This window comes from Trematomus bernacchii, unplaced genomic scaffold (genome assembly GCF_902827165.1).
Source record: "Trematomus bernacchii unplaced genomic scaffold, fTreBer1.1, whole genome shotgun sequence".
Lineage (NCBI taxonomy): Eukaryota > Metazoa > Chordata > Actinopteri > Perciformes > Nototheniidae > Trematomus > Trematomus bernacchii.
The window spans coordinates 3,472,976-3,492,197 of record NW_022987608.1 but is presented as its reverse complement, the minus strand read 5'-3'; the positions used below and the strand labels follow the sequence as shown (position 1 = coordinate 3,492,197).

General features: G+C 42.3%; 2 protein-coding genes across 2 annotated transcripts in view; one reads left to right on the top strand and one right to left on the bottom strand.

The window, feature by feature from the left end:
• The window catches only part of pus7l (pseudouridine synthase 7 like), an 8,759-nt gene extending 3,097 nt beyond the window's left edge, over positions 1–5,662 (bottom strand). The window contains 8 exon segments of the mRNA XM_034131226.1: positions 1–6; positions 168–249; positions 406–504; positions 2,085–2,298; positions 2,952–3,111; positions 3,875–3,925; positions 3,928–4,692; positions 5,498–5,662. Of these exon segments, the coding sequence (XP_033987117.1) occupies positions 1–6; positions 168–249; positions 406–504; positions 2,085–2,298; positions 2,952–3,111; positions 3,875–3,925; positions 3,928–4,648 (1,333 nt within the window). The 5' untranslated portion in view covers positions 4,649–4,692; positions 5,498–5,662.
• Positions 5,663–11,421: 5,759 nt separating this feature from the next.
• On the top strand, positions 11,422–18,822 carry LOC117483100. Its single transcript, XM_034131261.1, has 6 exons — positions 11,422–11,664; positions 13,658–13,768; positions 14,019–14,093; positions 15,968–16,060; positions 17,727–17,798; positions 18,691–18,822. Exons 1-6 carry the CDS (start codon positions 11,422–11,424, stop codon positions 18,820–18,822), a joined length of 726 nt encoding a protein of 241 aa, XP_033987152.1.
• Positions 18,823–19,222: the final 400 nt, after the last annotated feature.

Sequence of the window (19,222 nt, the reverse complement as noted above, 5' to 3'; positions counted from 1 at the left end):
CGTTATCTGGTGGGAAGACAAGAGAAAGGGATAAAGAAAGCGAAACAGTTCAAGTATGTGGAATTCCTAAAAAAAGGTCATTCATTAGTTGTTCTCAACAAAAGGTGGATGACAGCAAATAAACATTGTTTGCAAAAAATGAAAACCAGTATTGTCCTAGCTCTCACCTGTTTGAATGAAGTGTCTCTTGGCGTTGTTCACTGGATCACTGAGGTCTTCTGGAGTGAAGAAGAGACGCACGGCACTCACCTGACACACACACACACACACTTCAGATGAACTGACAGGGCAATGATGTGAATGATCTTACACTTTCTTCTGGAAAGGTTACAGGCTACCCTTCATTTTACAGCATGATAGCTTATAACATCAGGTGTGGACATCATTATGGTCTGCATCACTTACCATGTCTTCTTTGAGTAGAGCCAGCCCTACCCGGTCAGACTGGACGCTCTTCACGCTGCCAAACCTCTGCGGGCCGTAGTAGTTGACAAAACCTCTGGCCTGCCAAGAGAAACATTATACGTTAACACACAACTTGGGAACAGGAAAGGCAGGACACTACTCTGAGCTCCGATTAAGTTGCTCTACTGTACATATATTAATTGAAGTTATTTAAAAAAGATCCCTGGGATAATTCAAGTATTACTGAATAGCAGGAGTGATCCCAAAGATATTGAAGTGACTGTTATTTTGTATATATTGATTGTTGTGCTTTTATTTATGTCTTAATGTGTGCATATGTATAAATGTGTCTGTTGATTGTGTATATATAGGATATACATATTTGTATACATATTTTATATATATTTGTAGTTTTGTAGTCGGAATTGTGGGAAACGGTATTTCGATCTCTCTGTCTGTACACACAAACTCAAAGATTGACAATAAAGTTGACTTTGACTTCGATACAGAAACAACAGAGGCCTGTACTACGAAGCCGGATTTTCGCTGAGCGAGCTAACTTCAGGGAAAACTCTGGGTTTCCGGTCCTACGACGCTGGTTCACTTCTTAGCGAGCTAGATCTCCATGGTAACTTATGCTGAACGGCAAGCCTGGTCCGGAGCAGGGGGCTATACTACGAAGCAAGATTTCCGTTTAGCAAGCTAACTTCAGGGGTTTCCGGTCCTACGAAGCTGGTTCACTTTTTAGCGGGCTAGATCTCCACGGTAACTTATCCTGGAACCTAGTCTGCTCCGAAGCAGGATAGGTTCCAGGATAAGAGATCAACTCAGTGAAAGCACCGCCTGCTGACCAATCAGAGCTCAGTGTGCGGAGGAAATACAGTTTAAACTGCCGTTGCAGGAAAGACGGCCGGCCAAAATCACCGACTGTGTGAACGTGAAAATGAATAGAATATCACCTCCCATCTTCAGAGCAATCTGACTATTAGCCTATAACTATTATACTATTATTATACTATTATGTTAAGAAAGCTTAATTAAATATCTGCCACACCATAAGTAACCGGATCAAAGTAACATTACGTAGCCTACAGTCCGCGGCACTGTGAGTGCAGATGTCGATGTGTCCCATTATCATTCATATCACATCATAATGTATCATATATTTCCTTATCTGAGTCAGCTTCTTGAGCCGTATCTGGCCGTGCAACACTCACAGTGCCACATACTGTATGCAGAAGTATTATTTTAAGCAACACATTAAGTTGACGAAACACTCGAGTCAAATGTAATTAAAGTCAGATCCACTCGTGTCTTAGACGGGGGGCAGTGATATCATAAACCTGTTAATGTAAGCATTCAAACACTTTTTTTCTTTTACCAGCTGTATTCAAATGTTGCTAACCCCGCCCCTTTCATGTGAACGCGCACTCAGCCGGACAGAGAAACCCTGGCTTGAGTTATAACCAGCGTCGTAGGACCGTTTAGCGAGAGCGCGTTTGTTTTGGATTAGGTAAGCCGGGTAACTCAAACATATCCAGGGTATGTTGAACTGGATTCGTAGTACAGGCCTCAGGTCTCAGCCGTTTAAGGGTAAAGTTGGTAATGTTTTATATTTCTCATACTTTTACCACAAATCCCATTAAATAAAAATTAACAGCGATTAGTGTGTCTGCTACCTTTACGTTCTCCACTGCCTCCTTTACCAGCGCAGCCAGGCGAGTGTGTGTGTCTGCAGCAGAGGAGTGTGTGTCACCGTGGGGCCTCAGGTCGCGCACCACCAGGTCGAAGTGGTTCCCCTGCAGCCGGCCCAGTCTGAGCGGCTCGCTGACAGAGCGGATCTGGGTCACACACATCCCCCTCCTCTCAAACTCTGCCATCTTCTCCTTCAACCTGGTGGGAAATAACATCGGGGGGGAAAAGGAGTGGATTTATGATATTCATTGAGAGGCTTCAAAGTTTCTAAGAAGATCTGAGGTTCATGGGCCAACTCAAGACACTCTTTTTTAAATTTGACAGTTTGCTTCATTTAGTCCTGTGTTGACTTTTGGTTGAATCAGAATCAGGTTTATTGCCAAGTAGGTTAACACATACAAAGAATTTGGTAAGCACATAAACACAGTATGAGGGAATACTATATATACTGTTGCTAAAAAATTACAAAATGAGCAAAAACGGAACTACATAAAAAGGAAACATCTCAAAAAATGTTTTTGACATAACAAAAATAAAGATAAATATTGAATAAATATACAATAAGCAAAAATAATTAAAAAAAATACAGAATATTAAAGTTTGGAAGTGGAGAGCTGTCCAGATTTTAAAATAGGTTGTTAAGTGAATCTAGTAATGTGTTGCTCTGTCTATGGATTGCGAGGGGAGTTGGTGTTGTAGAGTTTTCTTAGTTTGTGAAGCACTTAATCCCCTTTTGTGCTATTTAAAGATGTATTGAGTAAAAATGGTGGTAGCTTGTTGTGTACCCAACTTTGAAATAGGTTAATATGATTCCCAAACCAAACAAATCCCTCACAGAATCGCAGCTGTACCTCTGAGTTGAGACCTTCTTGACCACCATGGACTGGAAGGTGATGGCTCTCTTGTCTTTGATCCCAGCGTAGGTGAAGTCTGACGGGAGGACCCCGAGAGACGCTGCCATGTAGCTGATCGCCTCCAGAGTCTCCAGGTTCTCCTTTCGCAGAGTGAACCCTGAAAGAGAGGACACACACACACAAAACAAGGATGTTTTCATTTCAATTGCAAGTGTTTTTTGTTATTTGTACTATGAAGAACACTGACTTAGTATATTGTTTAACTGGACCTTCATTCGGTGTGACCTTATCTGACCAAAAGCTATTTTAAGATATGAATTGCTGTGTGATGTTTGCTAAGTCATCTTGTGAGGGTCAACTGACTCCTGTAATATAAACAGATATATGTTCCTATTTGTAGGAACATTTGTAGGCTTTTTTTTAATTAGCCATGGCACCTTCACAAACATCAACAAAATGCCACTTGATATAACATAGTATAATACTGCTGGAGTGCTTTTTTTAAACAAGAAGGCCAACATTGCAGATTAAATGCGTGTTTGCTGATTCTACATGTGTTGTTTTGTGTTCTTTCCGTTAACTGTCAAGTGGGAAACTAAGTATTTTGTTGTAAGTCGTTGTGTTTCTCTTATTTTCCTACGATGCTGTTATGATTGGCTGTGAATAAGAAAATATTATATATTTATTTTTGGTTGAGAATGGGGGCAGGTAATATAAGATTATTTTCTTCTCCCTGCTCCTTTTCAGCTATGGTTTGTTTATAGAGACATGGTGTTGTAAATAATTGTTATACATTAAGTTGTGCATACCATGAACGGAACAAATACAAAGGAAATGAAATTAAAAAAAGGCATTTTGAACATATTTCCTGACATTGAAGTCATGATCAAAATGTTAAAGTGTTCGATTCTACACCATACCAGTGTAGACTTCTTCTTCTTTCCGTTCCTCTGCGCTCCTCTTCTTCGGCTCCCTTGCTCTCTCAGCCTCACAGAGATGGCCGTCGTCCCCTGGTCGGTGAAGCTCTTCGTCTCCACCAGTTTGCCAAACCTCCGGCTCAGGAAGTGGTGCACCACCGTCCTGTGGTCCTTATCGTCATCGGGTCCGAACGTATAAGACGAGCCTCGCACTTTGGCGTCTATGAACCTGAAGAAGTCCTCCGCCTCGTCCTCGGTGACCAGCTGGGAGAGCTCTCTGTAGTCGGGGTCTTCCCTCACTCTGATCTCAGGCTGGATGGTGACGGTCATGAGGAAGGGGAAGCGGTGTCGGACGGCCCGGTGGACGTTAGCTCTGTGGTGTTTGTCCGTGAAGGATCCCAAGGACAGCTCCTGCTTGGTTGGCTTTTCTTTGAGCGTCAACACAAACTGCTCCAGCTCCTCACTCACCGACTGGCCTAAAATCACACTTAAATCAAAACTCCCCGGGCTAGGAATGGTGACATCGAGCCCACAATCAGCCGCGACATCATTGTCCTGTGAGGAGTGATTATTCCACTTACATTCTGCACCGGTTTCATTGTTCTCATCTGAGGAGGCACTGTCCGGTGTGTGTGTGGCTGTGTTAACACGCTGCCCACTTGTGTCTATCTCAGTCACCACAAAGTCTTTGATAAAGTTTTTGATGCTTCCGAGAAAGCCTTCATGGTTTGATATGAAGCACGCAGGGACGGTCGTAGCATCACTGTCCTGCTTCATGGTCACTTCATCCAAAAACTGTACCGTCTTCAGTTATTTCGTTACTGAAAAGGACAAAGATAAACACAATTATTAAGCTGTTACAGACAAGGGCAAAATAGATACACTTGAGGTTATTTTACAGTGCATGAGATGTACTTAAGATACATTTGAATGAGTGGATTTAGAAGAGAATGTACAAATGTATACAAAAACTAGAGAAAAAGACCTGAGAGAGTCAGAGAATGTACATATTTTAAGGACCAACTCTTTTTAAATTGGCTTTAATTCTACTTTATTCTTGTCTTATTTAGCCCTGGTTTGACTTCTGTTGGTTTTAGAATCAGATGTATTGCCAATTAGGTTTACACATACACATAATTGTATTTAGTATATACATAACACAGTACGAGGAACTCATTCGTAACAAAAAGAGCAAAAAAAGAACAAAAGGAAACATCTTAAAAAACGATTTAGCGTACAAAAAACCAAGATAAATCTAATTTCAGAATATACAAAAATACAATATTAAGTGGAGAGCTGTGTAGATTTTAAACAGGGAAAGTGTGCAACATATTCGGAGGATTTAAATAATCTAGTTATGATGTAGAATTAAGAAGAGAAAGTAAAAATGTATACAAAACTAACACAATGTAATGAGAATCTTGTAAATGAATATGATACATATAAGGCTGAAACGCATTAGACCGGAGCAGATAATAATATGAATATAACCCTGCCTTATTAAAAGCTGTCAGATGTTTAAAAAGATAACATATATGCTTTATTTCTGCTTAAACCTCGGTTATACATGCAAAACAGCCAGCCAATTTACAGTAATAACCCTATTTTCCTACAAACAAATCCTACCTCTGAGAGCTGTAACGTGACCTGCTACAACAAAGGAAGCAGAGCACATACCTGTCTTTAAAACGGACATAAACATGTATCGTACAAGATGAATGATAGCTGTTTGTTTACTACACTAACCTGCACGCGGTATGTAAACGAGGAGCTGTTGATGTAAACACAACACCGCCGAAACAATTCAGTTTACTTCCGCGTCATGTGACCGTCATGTGACCTTTCTTAAAGGGACCGTAGGCACACTGTGGTTCAGGACCGTAGACTGTATTTTTAGCTTACCTTTTTATTCAAGAAAATATAAATGTACATCAGACTTATACACACAAAACATTGACAATCATGGGTACACAAGTAGGCTACACATACAGAGTAAAACATGTGAAGGAAAGGAAAGAAATATAAAGATAATTGTGATTAAAGACAAAAGGAAACATTTCAAGTCAAACTTTTTACCAAAATACACATTTGGTTTTGATTGCTTTTTAATCGTGGTTCCATAATGTTGTAATTGTTCAGCCACAAAATCGACTAAAATGTTACTAAATGAGCATAACAAAGGTGTGCGCTCTTAAGAAAATCTAAATGATCGTATTGTGGTTATTTACCTTATACCTTAAATGATGTTGGATTACTATTTTACTATGCTCTTAGCAAAACTACAAGACTGGAGATAGGAACTGAAATTACACAAAGGGGTAAACACTTATTTGTGTATGACTTACTGGAACTGGATATTTCACATACTTTAACCCACTTAGTGTTCAACACCACTTACAATAATAAGTTGTTTGTGTTACAGCACTTACATTTTGTCACATGTCTTACCATCATGTACTGCATCAAATAGTTGTCTAGTTGAATGTGAAAACAATTTGAAATTTGAGGGCAGGAAACAGCACTCATACACAGTTCCTGATCTCCTGAATTGTTAATATGCTTCAGTGTACAGATAAAAATGTATCCACAATCTGCTGGCTGATGTTGGGTAAGGAAGAAAGGAAATGTGACATTTTTTTAAACAAATATGTCATTACTTATATTTTCCTTACAGATATTATGCATTTGATGTGTATTTTTTCCATATATACCTCATTCCGTAACATTTGACTACTGTCAGTAAGACATTAGTGATCACAGATACCCCAAAAGAGACTCATTTATTGTGGTATGTGAGTTGTGAGTGGAATGGAAGAATGGTAAGAGCGTACAGTGTTTCTCAGAAGAGAGGGTCCGTTTCCTGTTAAAATTGTGAGGATTTGCAGTATCTCCCTCCTTCTTCTCCTCTTTGTTTGTTATGTTCTGTCTGTCTGTCTGTGTGTCTGTCTCCCTGGCTGGGTGTGGCTGACCCACTTCTGATTCCCGCCAACTCACCTCCTCAGCTGCTGCTCATCATCCTGATTACAACTACTCACCTTCACCTGCTTATATACCCGGTTCCCTCATCCAGTATTCACCAGTTCGTCGTTTCACCACGCTGGTAAATACGACTTGGTATTTTCACTATAGTTAAACTATACAATCTGTGTACCTGAATCCTCACCTTTTGCTTTGCCTTATAAGCCAAACAGCTCACCCAGGTTTGCTCCCTCTGTGTCCGGACCATCTGGCTTCACCTCACCTACTCGCGTGCCCACCTCTGCTATGGTGGAACCTATGCAGTTGGGACGCACTGGATTATCCCCTGAGGAGCGCCTTCGATGTATGAGGTCTGGAGAATGCCTGTACTGTGGTAAGGGTGGGCATATCCTTTCTGGCTGTCCTGTCCGCCCAAACGCAGGGGCTCGTCAGTGAAGTTGGGGGTCCTGACGAGTTCGCAACCTACACCTATAGTAGCCCCAACTTTGAGCCGTTTTTTGATTCCTGCTAGACTTTGTTTCAACGCTCAGACCTTGCCCCTTTCTGCCCTCGTTGACTCTGGTGCTGAGGATAGCTTTGTGGACTGTGAACTAGCCAAGCAGCTGGGTCTACATTTGGAAACTCTAATGGAACCTTTGACAGCTTATGCTTTAAATGGTAAAAGCATTTCTAAAGTTACACAGCAGACACAACCCTTAACCCTGTTAATTTCTGGTAATCACATAGAAGAAATTCAACTGAAGGTTATTTCCTCCCCAGCAACCCCTTTGGTTCTTGGTTACCCATGGCTTCGCACCCACAATCCGCATATTGATTGGGCCGGAGGAAGAATCATGGAATGGAGTCAGTTGTGCCACCTTAACTGTTTACAGTCTGCTGTGCCTCCCGTCCCTGTAGAACCTAAGCCTGCTCCTTGTGTCTCTGCTGAAATAGACTTGTCTGGTTGTCTGAGGTTTACCACAACCTGAGTGGGGCCTTCAACAAGGAGAAAGCTCTCTCTCTCCCTCCTCATCGTCCCTATGATTGTCCCATCAATCTGCTGCCTGGAGCTCCTTTACCCACCAGCAGGCTTTATAATCTGTCTCGGCCTGAGAGAGAGTCCATGGAGAGATACATCGGTGACTCCCTTGCTTCAGGAATAATTCGTCCTTCTTCCTCTCCTCTGGGTGCTGGGTTTTTCTTCGTGGACAAAAAGGATAAATCTCTCCGACCCTGTATTGACTTTCGTGGGCTAAATAACATTACAGTTAAAAACAAGTACCCACTTCCCCTGATAAACTCAGCCTTTGAACCTCTCCAAGGTGCCACCATCTTCTCCAAACTCGACCTCAGGAATGCCTACCACCTTGTTCGAATTCGCCAAGGAGATGAGTGGAAGACAGCTTTCAACACCCCCCTTGGTCACTTTGAATATCTTGTCATGCCCTTTGGACTCTCTAATGCCCCAGCTGTTTTCCAGGCCCTGGTTAATGATGTCCTACGAGATTTCCTCAACCGATTTGTTTTTGTCTACATTGACGACATCTTGATTTTTTCCACGAGTCTGGAGGAACATCAGGACCACGTCAGTCAGGTGCTACAAAGGCTGCTTGAGAACAAGCTGTTCGTCAAGGCTGAGAAGTGCGAGTTTCACCAGGAGCGGGTCAGCTTCCTGGGATATATCATCAGGCAAGGCAAGTTGGAGGCTGATCCAGGAAAGATCCTAGCTGTCTCCGAGTGGCCAGTCCCCACTACTCGGAAAGAGCTGCAGAGGTTCCTGGGTTTTGCTAACTTCTATCGCCGGTTCATCAGGAACTATAGCAAGGTAGCAGCTCCACTCTCCAGTCTCACTTCTGTCAAAATCAAGTTTTCCTGGACTACAGATGCTAACAATGCATTTCTTCTTCTCAAATCACTGTTCACTTCTGCCCCCATACTCATCCAGCCAGACTCAAGCAAGCAGTTTGTTGTGGAGGTAGATGCATCTGACATCGGGGTTGGCGCTGTTCTGTCTCAGACTGCAGGGCCAGACAATAAGCTTCACCCATGTGCTTTCTTCTCTCGCCGTCTTTCCCCAGCTGAGAGAAATTATGATGTGGGCAACAGAGAGCTGCTGGCGGTGAAGATGGCGTTGGAGGAGTGGCGACACTGGCTCGAGGGCAGCGAGCAGCCATTCCTTGTTTGGACTGACCACAAAAACCTGAGGCCTGTACTACGAAGCTGGATTTTCGCTTAGCCGGCTAAATTCAGGGAAATCTCGGGCTTTCCGGTCCTACGACACTGGTTCTCTTTTTAGCAGGCTAGATTTCCATGGTAACTTATGCTGAGCGGCAAACCTGCTCCGGAGCAGGTTAGGTGGCAGGCTAAGAGATCAACTCAGTGAAAGCACCGCCTGCTGACCAATCAGAGCTCCGTGTGCGGAGTTTAAAGCGATCAATTCATATTACAGGATAGAGGAAATACAGAAAAACTGCCGTTGCAGGAAAGACAGCCGGCCAAAATCAACTGACTGTGTGAACGTGAAAATGAATACAATATCCCCTCCCATCTTCAGAGCAATCTGACTATTATAATATTAGCGTTAAGAAAGCTTACTTAAATATCTGCCACGACATAAGTAACCGGATCAGAGTAACATTAAGTACAGTCTGCGGCACTGTGAGTGCAGACGTCGATGTGTGCCATTATCATTCATATCATATCACATCATAATATATCATATATTTCCTTATCTGAGTCAGCTTCTTGAGCCGTATCTGGCCGTGCAACACTCACAGTGTCACATACTGTATGCAGAAGTATTATTTTAAGCAACACATTAAATTGACGAAACACTCGAGTCAAATTCTCCTAATTAAAGTCAGATCCACTCGTGTCTTGGACGGGGCAGTGATTTCATAAACCTGTTAATGTACGCATTCAAACACTTTTTCTTTTACCAGCTGTATTCACCTTGCAGGTGCAGCTATGTGGCTTTTATCCTGGATAAAGTGTTTAAGACATGGATGTTTAAAGTTTAACTTCTTCATATTTGACAAATATTAAAGTTCACTTTTCATTCAGGAAGTATGACGCTGCGCTGTCAGTACGGTTGTCCATGTTTGAGATTGGTCGAATGCTCCAAATACCACCCCTTTCATGTGAACGCGCACCTAACTAGATAGGACACGGCTGGCTTGAGCGATCCACTTGATAACCGGCGTCGTAGTACAGCTTAGCGCCAGCGCGTATGTTTTGGCTTAGGCCAACCGGCTAACTCCAACATATCCAGGTTAAGTTGAACCAGCTTCGTAGTACAGGCCTCAGGAGTACATTCAGTCTGCTAAACGGCTAAACTCCCGACAGGCCAGGTGGGCCCTCTTCTTTGGTCGTTTCAACTTCTCTCTTACTTATCGTCCTGGTTCCAAGAATACAAAGCCCGACGCCCTGTCCAGGTCGTTTTCGTCTGAGGGACCAGTCACCTCTTTGACTCTATTCTTCCCCTGAGCTGTGTTGTGGGTGGCCTCACCTGGGAGATCAGTAACTCCATCCAGGAGGCGCTATTGGAGCAACCGGACCCTGGTTGTGGTCCGCCAAACCGTCAGTTTGTCCCCAACTCTGTCCGCTCTCAAGTCCTGCAGTGGGTCCACAGCTCCCGTTTCGCAAATCATCCTGGTGCCAACCGCACACTCTCTCTTCTCCGGAGACGTTTTTGGTGGCCAACAATGGATAGGGACACTAAGGAGTACGTTTCTGCCTGTACTACATGTGCTAGGAGCAAGGCCTCTCATCAGAGACCTGCAGGATTGCTTCAGCCCCTTCCAATCCCTAGTCGACCTTGGTCTCACATAGCTCTGGACTTTGTCACTGGCCTACCTCCCTCTCAGGGTAACACAACCATACTTACAGTAGTAGACCGTTTTTCTAAATGTGCCCATTTTGTTGCTCTGCCGAAGCTCCCCTCAGCCCTGGAGACCTCCCAGCTTCTCACCCTGCATGTTTTCCGCCTGCATGGTATCCCGGCAGACATCGTCTCCGACCGTGGTCCTCAATTCACCTCCCAGGTCTGGAAGACTTTTTGTCAATCTCTCGGTGCATCTGTCAGTCTGACTTCAGGTTATCACCCCCAGTCAAACGGCCAAACTGAAAGGGCTAATCAGGATTTGGAATCTGCTCTCCGTTGTGTTGCCAACCATAACCAGTCAACCTGGAGTTCCCATCTACCGTGGATTGAGTATTCCCACAATGCTCTCACCTCTTCTGCTACTGGTGTCTCTCCATTCGAAGCCTCCTTAGGGTACCAGCCACCCCTGTTTCCTGAAGAGGAGAATGAGTTGTCTGTTCCATCCGTCCAACAACACATTCTTCGTTGCCGTAAGGTTTGGAGGGACACTCGCTCAGCCCTTCTTCGGACTTCCTCCAGGAATCAGAGATCTGCTAATCGCCACAGACATGTCGCTCCCCCTTATGCCCCTGGACAGTCAGTTTGGTTGTCTTCGAAGGATGTTCCCCTCCTTACGGAGTCAAAGAAGTTGTCCCCTCGGTTCATTGGTCCCTTTCCCATTGAACGCATCATCAACCCCTCTGCTGTCCGTCTGAAGCTCCCCAGGACCATGAAGATTCATCCAACGTTTCATGTTTCCCAGATCAAGCCAGTCCACACCAGTGACCTGTGCCCTCCAACCATTCCCCCTCCTCCCCCCCGAGTCATCGATGATCATCCTGCCTACACCGTGCGTCGGCTTATGGATGTCAGACGCCGGGGCAGGGGCTTTCAGTACCTGGTTGATTGGGAGGGTTACAACCTGGAGGAACGTTGCTGGGTGCCTCGGTCACGCATCATGGACCCTGTCATGGTGAGGGAGTTCCACAGGGCTCACCCTGACAAGCCTGGTGGTCGCCAGGAGGCTCCCGTTGAGGGGGGGGGTACTGTGAGGATTTGCAGTATCTCCCTCCTTCTTCTCCTCTTTGTTTGTTATGTTCTGTCTGTCTGTCTGTGTGTCTGTCTCCCTGGCTGGGTGTGGCTGACCCACTTCTGATTCCCGCCAACTCACCTCCTCAGCTGCTGCTCATCATCCTGATTACAACTACTCACCTTCACCTGCTTATATACCCGGTTCCCTCATCCAGTATTCACCAGTTCGTCGTTTCACCACGCTGGTAAATACGACTTGGTATTTTCACTATAGTTAAACTATACAATCTGTGTACCTGAATCCTTACCTTATGCTCTCTGTCCAGTATCCATCTGCCTACTCCTCTGCCTGCCACGTCCAGCCTCCGACTCCTCGTCTGAGTTCCCTCCGTGCTTCCACGCACACCAGCTCGATCCTGTCTACTCTCGTCAGCTCTGGATCCCCGGCTCACCTCGCCGGTGTTCCCTCCGTGCTTCCACGCACACCAGCTCGATCCTGTCAACTTTCGCCAGCTCTGGATCCCCGGCTCTCCTCGTCGGTGTTCCCTCCGTGCTTCCACGCACAACAGCTCAAGCCTGTCAACCCTCGCCAGCTCTGGATCCCCGGCTCACCTCGCCGGTGTTCCCTGTGCATCTCCGCACCTCCGCTGGTGACAAAACCCTGGCCCGGATTAAGTGGACATTTAATCTCTCTGTTGTTTTCCGAAGGGTTTTCTGGTTTAATAAACCTTTTTTACCAACGAAGCTCTGTGTCCTCTTCCTGGTGTTCAGCATTTGGAGTTCAGTCCTGTAGGCTCGTGAGAGCGTAACAAAAATAAGTTGAAATAAAAATACACAGTACACATTATGTAGTATGGACCATTTCAGAATCATAAAATAGTTGTTGATGCATTATCGTTTTAATGATGCATCTGATAAAGGTGTGATTCATTTGTATTACTTTCTTTACTGCTTGGTAGATAAAAGGGGCCTTATTATGCTAATTTTTCGGTTTCATATTTTGTGCCTTTACTGTGACATGTATCCATGCTTTTTTGTTCAAAAAGGTCTTTATTTTTCTCATACTGCCTGTGCTGCAGCATCTCTTGTCACCCTCCGTCTGAAACCAGAGCCCAGTCTGCTCTGATTGGTTAGCTGTCCGACTCTGTTGTGATTGGTCAACTGCTTAGAGATGTCCCGCCCCTTAGATGGGGAGGGCCTGCCTCCCCATCTAAGCCTGTGATCAAAAACAACAGTGCTGTGGTAACTTGACTACACTAAAGCTTACATCTCTGTGAAGCCTATACTGTGGATTTATAGAACTTTAGGCTACATATGTTGGCCATTAACAGCAACAAAATGGGGAGAGTGAACGCGTGGTTGAAATGGAGTTGCATTTGTGTCTTCAGTTTGAATGTGGTAAGTGGTTTTCATTTGTTCAGTGTCAACTAAAACCAGGGGCTCTTATGAGGAAACTATTTGGTGAAATGTTACTGTTATCAGAAGCTTAAATCAAGTCGTTTATTTCAAATCAATTGAACAATTCCATATTTCATGTTTAAGCCAAAATGTAATATATTTTCAGGCATTATTACAGTAATTTCAGGACAATATTATAGCTGATGCTACTAGAAAGTCATTTAATGGATTGTGTTTCTGCTGTTGCAGGTTGTCAGTGTCCTGCTGTTAACATTCATCAGTCTGTCACTGCACAGATTCCTTCAAGATGAGACGTTAACACAGGTATATTAACTATATGTGTGGTTCTGATAAAATATATTTTAAGGATTCTTTGAGTTGAACATTTTTAGAAAAAATTACAAACTTTACCATTAGAAATGACTAAAGGCAACAATCCAGAGAGTATCGCTGCTTGAATGCATGACTACACAGGACACGTTTTTTTTAATATTTAAATAAGTTGCTCAATGTTTTTGTGTTTGTTTTCTCCACAGAGAGACCATGAAGGCATTCAATTGATGTATTCTTTTTCCATCCCTTATCTGATATTTCCCATTATTGGTTTGTATGGGACCTGCAAAATGAAGAAATGGGCACTTATAGTGGTGGGTAAAGAAAAATACAATATTGTATTGTCATTGGAAGTATAAGTAATAAATGTGTGTGTGTGTGTGTGTGTGTGTGTGTGTGTGTGTGTGTGTGTGTGTGTGTGTGTGTGTGTGTGTGTGTGTGTGTGTGTGTGTGTGTGTGTGTGTGTGTGTGTGTGTGTGTGTGTGTGTGTGTGTGTGGTGTGTGTGTGTGTGTGTGTGTGTGTGTGTGTGTGTGTGTGTGTGTGTGTGTGTGTGTGTTTCTCAGTCTGCAGTTGGAATGATCCTGGGCAGTTTGGTTAGCATGGCTTTCGGATTTCGACTACTGGCTGTGCGACCATGGGTATTACAAAGATTACTTTTAAATGTTTTGGCTTTCAGTGATCTTTCTTTAAAACCCAGTGCAAAACTAACTATATATGGATATTAGGTAGCAGGCTACATCAAAACCATATAACAAAATAGGAAATTCTCTAGATATGATTTTATATTAAGTCTCTGTGCTACCACATAATAACCACATAGTCAGAGATAGAGGCGAAGTCCCGCCCTTCTACTTCCGACCCATGGGACCTTATTTCGGAAAAATCATGTATTGAAGTCAATGGGGAGAGAAAGATTATCTTTCGATCCCGTTTGAATTGTGCCACGAATTACACATATGATGTTTGTCAATCTTAAAAAATAATGTAAAAAAAGTCACAGTTTGTCGTAAAACTGTTGAAATATAAGACTATGAAAAATACCCAACTAGAAAGACTACAAATCCCAGAATCCCGGTCCCGCATGCTAGCTCTTACGGAACCGACTCTCTCCCCTTGTGTGTATGTACAGCTCTCAACATGCCCAGACTTGGAGTGATTTTCACCTCGTTTAATACTTTTCGCCTCATTCTGAAAGAAAGAGGTGAAATGTGCCAACGTGACGGCCGTCTTGGTGTGTGCTGCGAGACGGGAGATGTAGTTCATTGAGCGGTTTCACACAAAAAAAAGTGTTACTTCACAGTTTTACGACACATTTTAATTTTTTTGACTTGCAAGATTATCTTTTAAATTGACAAACATGTGTAATTCGTGGCACAATTCAAACGGAATCGAAAGATAATCTTTCTCTCCCCATTGACTTCAATACATAATTTTTCCGAAATAAGGTCCAAGGTCCCCCGGAAAGGGAGGAACTTCGCCTCTCTATAGCAGTAGAGGGTAACAACTATGGTGGCAGACAGGTGAAAATGCACTATAATGGCCCAAAACATAAAAAACTAGTGTAATTGAAATTGCGAGTTGTCTAATTTATATATATTGCTTTGTTTTGTTGTCCAGTTGGTTGAAAACACTAAGATGGAGCTCCTCAGTTTGCTTCCGCTGAATAATACGAGTGAGACTGATATAAAGGCCTTCAGTTCTATACATACAATTGTAAGTAATCTTGTGTGTGTGTGCCAGTTTGTGTATGCATTTTGTTTGGTTCTTATTTTATGGTCTCATACAAAAGCAGTTCCAAGTGCTTGAGGAAGTAGACAATGTCTGCCTATATGGATGTGAAAACTGATATAAAGAATCATTGCTCGTTTGATACATTGAGCAAACTTTAAAGGTCCCCTATTATACTGTTTTTCATCAATATATTATAGGTCTCAGATATATACAGAACATGTCTCTGAAGTGTTTGGCTCCAAATACCAAACAGATCATTGCAGCATCCCATAATCCCCTCTGTTTCAGCCCTGTTTCAAAAGTGCTGATTCTCTGTCTGTTACTTTAGATGAAAATAAGGAGCCCCTCCCCACGCCCCTCTGAGAGCTATTTGGTTAAAAAGAACACAATGGTGCTCTAGGAGGAGATTCAGGTGATAAGGTGGAGGGGGGTTACCTTGGTTGGTGATTGGCTAATGGTTACACAAGCCAAAAGATCGTTATGACATCATAAAGATGCCAAAATCTGATCAGCTCATTTTCAGACAGGTTTTTATATAAATGGATCAGGACAAAAAGTGAGAGAATCTTTTTTCCTGAAACTTTCAGAATCTCTTTCCACAGAGAGGACACATGTTGATGCATACAAGAAAAAGTGGGTTTTGCATAATAGGTGACCTTTTAACTTGCTGTGGAGCTTTTCGAATGACATTGGTTAACACAAAAAGTCTTCCAGTTGAACATAGATAAAGCTGATGTTCTGGTTAATTGCAGTGACCCGCCTTTTTGTCATTCCTTCTTAGTTTGAGTGCTGTGGGCTGGATCAGGGCTACCAGGATTGGGGCGACAACATCCCAGACTCCTGCCTCTGCACTGAAGAGTCCACTAATCCATGTGTGAGTGTGAAGACCCATTTATGGCTGCATATTCTGCTTTATGGGGTTTTCCCTTTCCTGTAGTGTATTACATAGGTTTTGGTGCATGCTAATGGTCTGCAAAGGCTAAAATCCCAAAGTTCCTTCCAAAGGGAATTTCTCTTCAACACACTCCCCCTTTTTCTAAATGAGCCCCACCTCTTCAAAACCAGTGACATTGCAGCTCACAGTAAAGATGTGTTATGGATGCAAAGAAACAACCAACTTGGCCATAGAAAGCCATACTGCTCCGTGTCTTTCATAACCCTTTCCTTCCACTTCCTCCTTTGTCTTTTTCAAAAGTAATATATCACTGTATATCAATGGTAATCGTCGCTCATAACCCTTGACTCAAGACTTTTCATGGCATTGAAAACAATATATTTTATATAACCAACTTGATTTAAGCATCTGATAACAGTTGTGTAATGGCAATTTCGTTGTTCCAATGTCCTATATTATTTTTGCCTTTACTTCACAGGAGATGGAGTGATCCAGACGCAGACACAACAGATGATTTCCGGTCTTGAGTGCAGTTTAGAATGATGTTTATTGATCGTTGACATTACCAAGGTTTAATTATTCATTCAATGGTTGTATCAGAGCATCTGCCGGGCTGGTTGAATCGGTGTGCTCTTCCTCCTGTGTCCTTGCTCTTCTGGTCGCCTATGACCCCTTTTATACACCCAGTGCAGCTAACCCCCGCTACCAAGTGTTCAAAAATAGTATAGCACTGTAAGTATAAATTAAATAAACTGACATGAACACCCATAAAATGGCTCGACAAGTTGTATTGAGTAATATTTCACGGAATACCTTGCTTTTACAAACCGTAAAATGAAACTCCATTTCAACCCCCATTTTGTTGCTGTTAATGGCCAATATATGTAACCTAAAGTTCTCCTATGATAGAAATCCACAGTATAGGCTTCACAGAGATGTAAGCTTTAGTGTAGTCAAGTTATCACAGCACTGTTGTATGTATACACAGGCAGAGAGGGGGAGGCAGGCCCTCCCCATCTAAGGGGCGGGACATCTCTAAGCGGTTGACCAATCACAACAGAGTCGGACAGCTAACCAATCAGAGCAGACTGGGCTCTGGTTTCAGACAGAGGGTGAAAAGAGGTGCTTTGATACTAAAATGTCTCAATATAGCCGAAGCTATCAACTGGGGAAGCTCCATGTTGAAGCTCCAAAACAATATTTGCACCGGGGCCAATCACAACCTTGTTACGCCACTGATACCTTCAGTTACTTTACAGATGTGGATGAATGATGTGAAATATAATCAAGTGTTAAATCAGACTTTAGTTCCACCTGGAGTAAATTCACAAGCTACTGTACCCTGCAGTATACAAAGTCATTCAAACTAGCTGCACCTTTACCAGCTTTGAGAACACTTTAATGATCAATCATTATAAAACATATCATATATATTATTCTGAAATGGACCAATCTGCGCAATGACTACTTTTACTGTCGCTACTTTAACTATATTTTGATGCTAATACTTTTCTACTTTTACTTAAGTAACATTCTGATTGCAGGACTTTTACTGTAACAGAGTATTCCTACACTCTGGGACTTGTACTTTTACTGAAGTACAGCATCTGAGTACTTCTCCCTCCTCTGTGTCTTTGTATTGTAGGTGGCGGCTCCTAGAAACAGCAGTCTGTTTGAGTACAACGACGATGACAAGCCCATCAAGATTTATCAGGAGGTAATACAAATATTTGTATTCAAATGATAACTTTTACATTTACAGGTTGAAAACTGATAATGTGTTGATGGGTGTCGCCATTTAATCACCATTACAAATACAATGCAAGAAAAAGCTTGTCTCCATTTAAAGAGACAGAATATATGGAAATGTGAGGATGCAGTATGCCACAATAGCTAAATTGTAGAATTTCACAAGACCACTTTTAAAATCAAGATGAAACATTTAAAATGTTTGCACATTGTAAAAGACATTTTTCAAGTTGTTATAAAAGTTTCACACTGTTTTGGAATATAGCTATGGAGACCCACACAATCAAACACGCTACAACGGCCCAAAACACTTCCATTGGGAGAAACGTGCCACACTTTCAAAAACAAAACAAATAAAATACACTAATGTGCTAATTTTGTGGGGAAAAACGTAAGATATTTACACAAAAGATTAGTTCTGTTGTCTATAACGTTTTTTTCCGTTTACTATATTATGAAGCAACGTACTGATTGATCTGCTCTGCTGTTTCAGCCATGCCGTTCATACATTATGGAAAGAGTCATGATGCAAATAAATATTTCAATAGGCTTCGTGATGGGAATCGGAGTTTCCTTGGTATGTATAACCATCTGTATGCATTTATAATAAATATACACCACCTACATTTAACTTCGCTACGTTCTTTGTTTATTAACATATTGTCCTATGAAGCAGCTTTTTAGGGGCTATTTATCATATTGACTTTGCTTGCCCAGATGTTATGAAACTAAAAATGTTCATATTTTATTTTTGATCTCCGAAACCTACAAAACAATTTCACCCCAATGTTGTTTAGAAGCTGTTCTAGAGCTTTTTAACATTTGAACATAGAGCTGTCTCTTTTTTCTCCGTCTTGCAGATCTTTTCCACCGTGTTGTGTATTCTCATCTTGTGTCAGCTGAAAAACAAGGTTCCTGCTGTCGTCTACAGTCCAGAGGCAAGAAACGTCAACATCCCGGGATACGGTGCAGATTACACCTGCTGGGATTGATAAAGATTACCTCGTTTTTTTTGTTTGATAATTTGCTTTAAACAAGTTTATTGCATGTTGTATATGTATTATTTTGCCTTTGAAACCATTATACCTGGTACAGCACAGGGCATTTTGTAATGTATTGTCAGCGAAAGGGATCAATAGCCATTTTCTGTTTTAAGATGAAAGGATGAATAACTTAAAGTGGACCTATCATGCTATATTTGAATAATATAGTGTAGGACCATACCTATATAAGGCATATTTATACTTTTTTTCTTTTTCAAAATACCAAACAGATCATGCATTTTAGCCATGCCTCATTTTGCTCAATTTGACATTTTTTAGCTCTGTTTTTGCAAGGGCAGATTCAGTGAGAACAGCACCACCTACAGGCCTAGCATATGTACTACAGCGT